At 41.3% G+C, this 9,623-nt stretch overlaps 1 protein-coding gene and 1 long non-coding RNA gene across 7 annotated transcripts; one reads left to right on the plus strand and one right to left on the minus strand.

The window, feature by feature from the left end:
* Positions 1-2,822: 2,822 nt before the first annotated feature.
* On the minus strand, positions 2,823-8,950 carry LOC119311331 (5'-3' exoribonuclease 3-like). Of its 5 annotated transcripts, none has more exons than XM_037586974.1 (20): positions 8,502-8,950; positions 8,342-8,420; positions 8,014-8,090; positions 7,699-7,890; positions 7,391-7,555; positions 7,163-7,264; positions 6,934-7,092; positions 6,759-6,836; positions 6,561-6,671; positions 6,356-6,496; positions 5,788-5,883; positions 5,631-5,717; positions 5,436-5,506; positions 5,009-5,223; positions 4,873-4,913; positions 4,610-4,684; positions 4,354-4,487; positions 4,156-4,263; positions 3,970-4,045; positions 2,823-3,887 (listed from the first exon to the last, which is right to left on the minus strand). In XM_037586974.1, the coding sequence occupies exons 1-20, from the start codon at positions 8,739-8,741 to the stop codon at positions 3,465-3,467; spliced, it is 2,670 nt and encodes an 889-aa protein (XP_037442871.1). In that variant the 5' UTR covers positions 8,742-8,950; the 3' UTR covers positions 2,823-3,464. The 5 variants fall into 5 exon arrangements, 4 of the variants coding, with proteins under 4 accessions (XP_037442871.1, XP_037442872.1, XP_037442869.1 ...); XM_037586975.1 differs by having other exon boundaries at positions 7,391-7,510; positions 8,502-8,949; XM_037586972.1 differs by having other exon boundaries at positions 7,391-7,510; positions 8,342-8,950.
* Positions 3,699-8,479, plus strand: LOC119311332. Of its 2 annotated transcripts, none has more exons than XR_005151001.1 (6): positions 3,699-3,839; positions 3,978-4,141; positions 4,222-4,507; positions 5,804-5,869; positions 7,403-7,588; positions 7,719-8,479. It is a non-coding gene; the product is annotated as an uncharacterized LOC119311332 (long non-coding RNA). The 2 variants fall into 2 exon arrangements; XR_005151000.1 differs by having other exon boundaries at positions 7,486-7,588.
* Positions 8,951-9,623: the final 673 nt, after the last annotated feature.

Consider the following 9,623-nt stretch of genomic DNA (forward strand, 5'->3'; position numbering starts at 1 on the left):
ATGAGATTGTTTGAATTAATATAACTAGTTTATTTTTAGTAAATGTTTAGTTGAACTAGTTGAATTAATATAACTAGTTTATTTTTAGTAAGAAAATTTAGGTATATGAGATTAGTTGAACTAGTTGAATTAATAGAACTAGTTTATTTTTAGTAAATGCTTAGTTGAACTAGTTGAATTAATAGAACTAGTTTATTTTTAGCAAGAAATTTAGGTATATGAGATTATTTGAACTAATTAAAATTTAGGTATATGAGATTGTTTGAATTAATATAACTAGTTTATTTTTAGTAAATGCTTAGTTGAATTAGTTGAATTAGTTGAATTAGTAAGTGTTTAATGTTTCGCCTATATGAACATAGGAAATGTCGTCTGACGACGGAAAAAAATTCATTATGTGCGAATACTGTGAAGACCAGCGCGGCCAGTGCGACAGAAATTTCCTTGTTGATGATAGGCGATTCAGCATCAAGCTGGATGAGACCTTCGAATTCAATAGAGTAAGTGTCTGTTTTCGTAATTAAGCATGACTTAGCTTATATATATATATTTCATTTGCCTGACTTATAATTTTTAATTTTCACTATTCTACTAGCGCATCTCCTGCAATGCAAGAATTTTTGTCTTGGATAAGATAGGTTTCAATGATATGGAAACTATGGAGGTAAAGAGAGTTTACCTGAAAAATGAGCATGGTTATACTTTCAATGTCAAAGTATACGATGCACATACATACACCTATTTTGAATGCAAAACTTGGAAAGCACTATGCAAGACTTATGCATTTGAGCCTGGTATGGTTATCACCTTTGATATTCGTCCGGAAAATGATATTGAAGGTAATAGAGACATATGGGTCGATGTGCAGACGCCTCCAATTCTACCATTATGTGAGTTCTTCTCAACTATATTTTTGTCTTTGATATTGCTTATTCAAAAATAATTGACAACTAATTTCTATTGACAGCTGATCTCCATTCAACCAAACATGTCCGGCGCTTGGTAGACAGGACATACTACTGTCCCGGAGCTGAACTAAACTGCGAGGAGATAAGTCATTACGTTTAATGGCTTGAGGATCTTCATACCGTCAAGACAAATTTTCTTCCTGCACTTAGAAATGTTAGTACGCAAAATGTGCGACCAATAGTGATGGTATTGAACTACGGTCACATCTATTTATGAATGATGGTAAGATTTTTACTATTTGTCCTCAGTGCATCTTTTGCATACATAATTTTTTTGCTAAACTTTCATTGCTAAGTATATTAATTAAGTACTATATATACGATGTTCTTCAACAGGGACTCCCGATGACAGTTGTGCCTCAGGGGATCAAGACTAAAGGTCGCATGTCAATTGTTAGCTTACGGCCAAGATATCCTGCATTGCACATGAATGCATTCAGGATTTCTAGAAGCGATGAATGCTTAATAGTGAAAGATTGGAGGAAAATTGTTAACGATTGCGGAGAAGTACTAGGGGGCAGCAATGAGAAGCGCAGCCCACGATTAGGAGACGGGTTCATCTGCATGCTCCAGTATGATGAATCAGGAGAGCTATACATGTTCTATGCTATTTTACCAGAGAGAGAGAGTAGCTAGCAGGAGTGATTTAGCATGCTGCTCTTAGTACTTGTCCTTTCATGTCCGTGTTCTTCGTCCTGAACTTAATCTCTAAGAGTGATTTGCTTTTGTGGTGTTATATATGAACGCTTATAATATCATGACAATCATGTTGAACTCGATGATATTTTTGCTTCTGGTACAAGTGAATGTTTCTTCTTTAAGCTACTGTTGGTGGTGATTAGATAGCGGTAATGATTATGATGATTAAATAGTGATAATGACGACTACGATAATTTTTAGCTAGCTAGCTCTAGAGTATGTTGATGATATGATGCAAGAGTTTTTATATTAATATGATGATGATGATGAGTTATTATATCATTTAATGAAAAAAACCATATATTAGTTTCAGCTGGATGGATCCTACCTAAGTGATCAACTATATATATGCCATATCCATATATATTATACTTGATCACCTAATTAGGTGATCAAGTATATAATATCGATATGGCATATATATACTTGATCACTTAGCTATATAGCTAGCTATAGCTAGATCCTCCAGTCGAAACTAATCCGCGGTACTTTCACCTAATGATTTAACAACTCATTATAATGTAAAACAATCACTAAATTAAATTGAAAACACAAAACTAAAGCAAAATTTTAAAAAAAAACACCCAAACATTTAGTACCGGTTGGTGTTACCAACCGGTACTAAAGCCCTACGCGCACCCGGGCCTGGCTCGTGCCACGTGTTCGCACTTTAACGCCGGTTCGTGACGAACCAGTACTAAATGGGGGGGCCTTTGGTCCCCACTCTTTAGTGCCGGTTGGAGAACCGGCACTAAAGGCCGTTACGAACCGGCACTAAAGGCCGGTTCTGCACTAGTGCAAGGAGCGCAGCTAGCCAACCCATGTTTGAGCCTTAGCTAGCGCTGTGCTTAGAGATTTCTTTTATAGAAATATGCCTCTAAAGGCTAGTCCTGGATGGTCTCACATTTTATCGAAAATAAGACTAAGAAATTATCCATTGTACACATATTTTTACAATCTCTAAATTACATGAAAGAGAATATCTTACTAACCACTATACTTTTTTTAGTCTAGGGAGGACTCAAACCACGTGATCTTTGTGGTGTCAGGGAAGACTCAAACCACGTGATCTTCAACTGTGTCTTTGCCAAACTACTCTGGAGAGTGTGGTTAGATCCTGGCTTAACATGGACGGCCCCCTTCTTCGTTTGCTGAACTCCTCGCCAGGGCTTCCATTCTCTTTGGGCTTTACAGGCGTCTGTTTTGGGTTGGGTTCCCTGCCATGTGCTGGGTGTTCTGGACCACACGTAACAACTTCACTACTGAGAATATTTTCCTAATAATCCTGTTGATTGTTTGTTTAAACTTGTCTCTTTCCTTCACCAGTGAAAATCATTGATTAAGGTGGATGATCGTGGGGCAATTGACGAGTTGATTGGCAAAATGCGTACTTCTACATCTTCGATCCTTGCGCTGGAGCGTTCCACCCGACCCGAGGTCGTCTCTCGGTGCCCCCTAGCTCTTTGTCGCGTAGGTTGTGGCATGCGTGCCGTATTGGCCTTGGGCCGTGTAACTGTACTTTCAGTTTGTTGGCGTGTTGTGCCTTGGTTGTTCACTACTCGAAGTTCGTTTTGTCTGAATTCTGCCTACTAGCTTTATTTATAAAATTGGGTGTATACCTTTCCTCTAAACTTACATGAAAGAGAATATCTTACCAACCAATGGACTTTTTTTTTAGCAATGCCCTCATGCGCACCTGAAACTTCTGCTTTGGGCTCGTCCCTAGATTTTCTGCTTCGGGCTTGATACTTCGGCCAGCCCAAAGCTTGAAACGGGCCTCAGATGAACTAAAGCATGCTACCGCGCGCGGGCTGGCCCGCTCCCGCGACGGCCGCCTCCTCTCGCCCACAACCCAACGGGCCGCCCCTCCGTCTCCGGCCTCTTCACCGTGCCGCCGCCGCCTCCTCCTCCTGCCCACTCATCACCGCCGTCGAACCGGCCGCCTCGGCTCTGCGCCATGTCCACACCATGGGAACCTCTCCCGTAGCCGCTCGGCCCGATCTGCCGTGTCTGGGAAGCGGGGGCGGCGGGGGCGGGGGCGCTTCCTCTCCCCCGTCCCAGCCACCCCTCCCCGGCTAGCTTATGCTCTTCCCTCGGTGTCGCCGTCGAGCTCGCCCTGCACAGGGTCTCTGGCCTGTGGGTGATATGCGGCGGTCTTGGCCTTGGACCCGGGTACGTGTGCCACATCGGTCTCTTCCGAATGTCCGCTTCAGTTATAGTCTGCAGGAATGGATACATAAGTTTCAGATAAATCGGTTGAAATTACTACCTTACACTGTCATTTCTTGAAATCCGAGTCTACCTTGTCAGGCACTATGACATTGTCAAGTAATCTTGAAATCGGCTTCACTGCCTCAGGGTTAAAGAACATTGCTGATCTGATGAGGCACACACAGTGACAAAAAGGATATGATGTGAGGAAAAACAGCGACATGAACCATCCCTCCCAATGCTTGAATCTGATCAGCTCAATAGTAAACTAACTTACACTGTCATATCTATATCGCTTATTGACATCGACACGTATTGAACCTTGTTTTTTCTTGATGCAAAGCTCTGAGCCCCCTCATCTGGTGAGAGCCATCCTCCGATTTCACTATGGAAAAAACAAAATGTTCAGCATCAGTTCTGTACAAAATACTCAATTGTCTCTGAAGTTCACAAGTTCAGTTCAGACTTCAAGCACCTAGTGTCCATCCAAAGCTTTTCCTGCGGATAGTCGGACATTGCTGGCACAAATGCTGCATTATTTGCCAGACTGTGTGAGTTCCTCAGGAAGATCCTCTCTTGCCGAACATCATTAAGTCTCATTTCATCCTCCTAATGTTTGTGTGAACAAGGTAAATACGGATGCTTGTGACTTGTGATTTATGCAACAGTAGTTTTAAGTTATTGTACATTGGTCGTATATAAGATAATAAGACGGCAAGCAGTTGTACTACCGTGAGATCTTTCTCTACCATTTTGGTGGCTGAAAGCAGCAGTTCCTTATCTATGAATGGCAACTTTGCAATGCCCTGAAACGAATTTTGTTATTTGAAAATTAGTATGATTTATTCATCGGAAGATAGCATCAGAGTCCTTTATGCATAAACCTAGCACCTAAAAGGTGTAATTAAGCACATCAACACTTGATCAGTTTAGGTTGAAATTATGAGTTGATTCAGTTTATCTAATGCAATGCACATATGAACGAATGACTTACTTGCGACAAGAAACGTTTCCCATCTGAATCAATCTCGAACTCTATTGACAAAAGAAGTGGATCTACATAAGTAACCCAACAATCTAATGATATGAACTAAGAATAACAAACATACTTGATGGATTTACTTATATACCTGACGGATAGAATATTTGTATTATGGAATCTTCACAGCCTATTAATTTGCTGTAACATTTTGGAAGGGCACATGACAGAACATGCTTTTCTGGTGGCAAAACTGCCATGAGCTGATCAAATGCTCTTAGTGGTTTGTCCATGGTGAAAGATGTCTTGAATTGAGACAGATATTTGAAATCAGATGCGAAAGGAGCATAATTGAATGGGTAGTTCCTGCAAGAACACGGATATTTAACCATAAGACATAGAATGGAAATATTTTTCTTGCACATATGTGCTGGAGCGGTCAGGTATCTCTAGCATGGAAATATTATGAAATATAGTGCTACTTAGAACAAACGTCATAATAATAACTCAGGGCCATGAAATTACAGTGTGTAAGGAAATACATAGACAAAATAAAATTATATCTGTTTCCTTCATACCAAGTCCATGAAGGAACTTCAGAAAAATAGCATTGTAGCACCCAACATAATCCTTCTAAATACTTCTGAACCTAAATTCCGCATGAGAAGGTTCATCCCGCAAAATGAATAATTGAAATCAGTACAAAAACATATTTTATCAATCGAGAATTCCTCATGATATTCCATTTGCATGAAAAAAAGGAAAACCATAACCATTTCAGTCTGCAGCCTTCCAACTTCATTAGAAGTTTCGGCACCAAATTTCTCTGTGTAGAACTGGGATTTCCACCCCAGTCTTATCTGCAATAGATACATGAGAAGTTGCACAGAGAAGAAATATTTATAGCAATATATTACATATGCCACTAACCCTCTCTTGTTTGCAGGCTCCATTTTTAGAAAGGTCATCCTTACTACGGCAAATGTCATTAACAGTTCTCCACAGCTCCCTGGTATTCTTTCTGACCTGACAATAGAGAATTAATCAGGAATTTCAAGCATTCCTTAATTTGTAGCAGAAATAAACATAGCTCCCATTCATTAGACTTGTCAGAGCTGCAAGTAGAAGTACTGCCTTGTGTCAAAAATGACTTGGACACGGGACCTTCTTCCTGAGTAGAAGAACCAATGAGACAACTACACATCTTTTTTTTGGCTAACCATGGAAAACTGGGCAAAACCACGTACGAGGCACACAAACGTACACGGACCCTGTCACGGACCCGTGAACGGGCTGTACGGGGACACGGGAAAAATGTGCCCGTCACCTGTCGTGGACGGAACCGGACGCGCGCCATAGAAAACTGGGCAAAACGACGTACGAGCCACCAACGCGTACACGGACCCAGAAATGGGCGGAACGGGGACACGGGAAAAAAAGTGACCGACGCCCGTCATGGATGGAACCGGACGCGCGCCATGGAAAACTTAATCCTTACCACGTCATTAGACTTTTTTTCAAGCCGAGTCTCCACAGGATACAAATAAACTTGCGCGGAGGACGTTTTCTTCTCGGCCCTGTCCTCTCCCTTGGCCCATTTGTCTTCCGCAGCTTCACGCTGTATCTTGCATAGTAACTTCTGCAGTGCATATGGAGATGCTAATTGGCACTAGTGCATAGTACTGACAAGGATGATAACATACCTCTCGAAGTTCATATCTTTTGAGTAAAATTCTCTCTTCGCACAAGGACAACTCATGAAGGAACTTTTCCAACCTCGAGACTTCCAGATACGCGCCGTTTTTATCATTGATCTGTTTCCAGTAACAACAAAATCACGTAAAGATACAACTCAATGGATAATCTTCAATGAAACTAGAAGGTGGAAATTGTCTAGATACTTTGTTTGTGTTGATAATATAGCCCCCCATTTTGTTGAAGGTTGTCTTGTACACTTCAATGAGAAGATCAACTGCAAACTGTCACATTGGACATAGATCAGAGAAACAGTCACAGCAATGAACATATTAAAGGATGACTAGATTCTTAAAAAAATATACATATACATATACATACTTCATTTATCTCTAGTGAAGGAATCCGTGGAATGAAATCGTTTCCCGTCAAGAAACAAATAAGGATAAAGTCATCTATTAGTCTTTCAATATCTTGGTTGCAATCTGGTGCCTTCATTTCAATTTCCAAGTACTCTCTCAGAACCCATATGTTCACAAACTGCAATAACATGGTGTTATTCCCTGAGTCCAATTGAGGACCTTTGAAATATAATGTCAGGAGAATAAACCTGATACAGTCTTGCCGGTATCCTGCCATTTGGATTGACCTCCCGCAAAATTGAAATGTGGACTTCGTGAGACGCCAAAGCGAGCATTATCAGATCTGCATCCTGTGAGAATTCTTCAGAGTTAACTGTAATATAACTAGGCAGGGGTGAACATCTCAAATATCTTGTTCGATGCTGAAGAAAGCTTTAAACATTGGAATAATCAACTAGCAGCTATAAAGTTCATACATGCCCATGCAGACAATGACGGGTGTTCGGATCATAGTTTCCCATGCTCCGTTGTGCCCGAATGAAGGACATGATCTTGTGCTCCCCTTCTCGAGGAACATTTGCATCAGATAATATTACCTTCAGAAAGAGGAGACGTGGGGAACTCATCAAGCAACGACCGACCTGAGCAAATTCAGCAATCTCACAGCCCTTAAGGTACATGCTTTACGGCGAACCAAACATCTTAATACTGTCTAGATGGAACAGAGTAGATGAACATGAACTCCATTTGCTTCATTACTGCAAGTTGGAAACAAATTACAAACCTTGATGTCTTTCCACTCAGGGTCCATCTTCAACCGTTCACGGATGAAATACTCCAGCAGTATTGATATTTTCTCCATGAATTCCGTCCCTGGCATCTTAACAGTAGGACCCTCGAGCTCATATGTACCTCGCGGCAGCACCTCCTTCCCTTGAGCTCTGAATATCTCAGTCAAGAGGACCGCTTCAGCCTCCTGGTAGATTGAAATAATTAAGCGCATTTACAGTCCCCCAAAAAAAAATTTTAATCGTACATGCAGCAGCGGGCGTCGCAGATGAGGGAAATGAAATGAAATACAGCTAAGAGCTGAGCTCACCGCATCTGTGTGATGCTTGGCATATTTGAAGTACCCCTGTCGCAGCTTGTTCATCTTGGCCATAGGGGCAACGCCATCTGTGATTGAAACCAAAGAATTACACTGATTTTCAGTTCGTCATCATTCACTTTTGTCGTCTGTTTGAGCCGCTCAATCAGTGGTTTTTTTTTGTTGTTGTCTGGTCTTGCACAGTGCTGAAGGATGAAAATGTGACTGATACTGAACTGAAAATTAGCTAGAAGCTGATGGGACACTAGGTGGATGCATATATATGGGAAGAGGGATGAATCTGCTCAGGAGAAGTCAAGTGATCCATGTATGTACCAACCTACTGCCAAGTAAAGGAGCCTCCTCGGCCTGACGATGCGAAACAAGCGATCCATGTAATCGAAAAACCAATGGTACACCTGTGCAAATGCAAGTGAAAGGTTAGCAGACACCGGCCAGATTGCATGCGGATCGTCATGGGTTGTTGAGATGTGTATTACCAGCCCGTTGTTGAGGCGGAAGCATTTGTAGATGATTTCATTCATGTCAAGGTAGAGGTTGTCGTAGATGATCTCTTCTTGTTGTTGTTCTTCATCTTCTTCTTCCTCGTCATCTTCTTCTTCTTCCTCCTGCTCCTCGTCCTCCTCCTCCTCCGACGAGTCAGGAAAGACGTCGATGATGGGGCTGACGATGTTTGGGTATTTGCCCACGAGCCAGCTGAAGAAGGAAGGTATTCCCATGGCCGCTGGCTAGTAGAATCTTGGCATATGGGAGAGAATGATTAATTTCGTAGCTGAGCTAGAGACACCAACGAACCTTGGGATATTTAGCTGGTAGGAGCACGTCGCAGCACATCGGTTGCTAATCTTGGGTTTTTTGCTTTGCTGAGTCGACTTTCCACCATGCTTCTCAAGACTTTCCACGAAGAGTAGTACATGCTATTGCTAAGGCAGAGGATGCACTTCCTCTCCTAACCTTCGGAAGCCAGGTCAAGTCAATGCTACCGCCATGATTACATGGCGAACAGAATAGGCTGCAGTGTACTAGAGTATTACTATAATCCTCATAGCACCATGATTGCACGAAAGCTCCTATGATTTCTTCTGATAAATAAAATTCCAGAGGCGTACCTTTGCCCCTGCATGTTGCAGTGGTTTCTTTCTTTCTTTTATCCTTTCCTTTTTGTTTTAGGCATAGTGAAAAATTCCTATGAAAACCCCCAAAGTTTAGGCATACTGCTGGAACAAAAGAGAGAGAAACAACATGTTTGCACAAGAAAGGTCTCACCGTTGACAATATTATTATTATCGTTGCCTGCAATGGAGTGTATGGGGTGATCCTCCTTTTCTAAAAAAAAAATACTACAATGGAGTGTACGCGCGTACTAATTATATAAACACATGTGCATTGTTAATTGATTCTTTAACTTCTAATTATCAGAAATAGATTATTTGACACGCTAAACCTACATAACTATGCTTTTTCCACACAGAAAAACTTACATGCTTTTATATGAAAGCAAAACAAAGGAACACGGAGTAAGAGTAAAAAAACTTTTCCCGGTCGCCCGGTACTTGATGGTCTCTTATGTTAAGCAAAGAAGAAGAGAGTTGTGCTAAAAA

This window comes from Triticum dicoccoides, chromosome 5B (genome assembly GCF_002162155.2).
Source record: "Triticum dicoccoides isolate Atlit2015 ecotype Zavitan chromosome 5B, WEW_v2.0, whole genome shotgun sequence".
NCBI lineage: Eukaryota > Viridiplantae > Streptophyta > Magnoliopsida > Poales > Poaceae > Triticum > Triticum dicoccoides.

What these genes read in the sequence shown, in the direction of transcription:
- LOC119311331 (XM_037586971.1), bottom strand. Translation starts at nt 8,741, where the DNA reads ATGGGAATACCTTCCTTCTTCAGCTGGCTCGTGGGCAAATACCCAAAC. An exon ending in CTTCACTAGAGATAAATGAA is followed by an intron (nt 6,837 to 6,933) that starts GTATGTATATGT and finishes CCAATGTGACAG; the next exon opens with TTTGCAGTTGATCTTCTCAT. An exon ending in GAAGTTCCTTCATGGACTTG is followed by an intron (nt 5,224 to 5,435) that starts GTATGAAGGAAA and finishes GTGTTCTTGCAG; the next exon opens with GAACTACCCATTCAATTATG.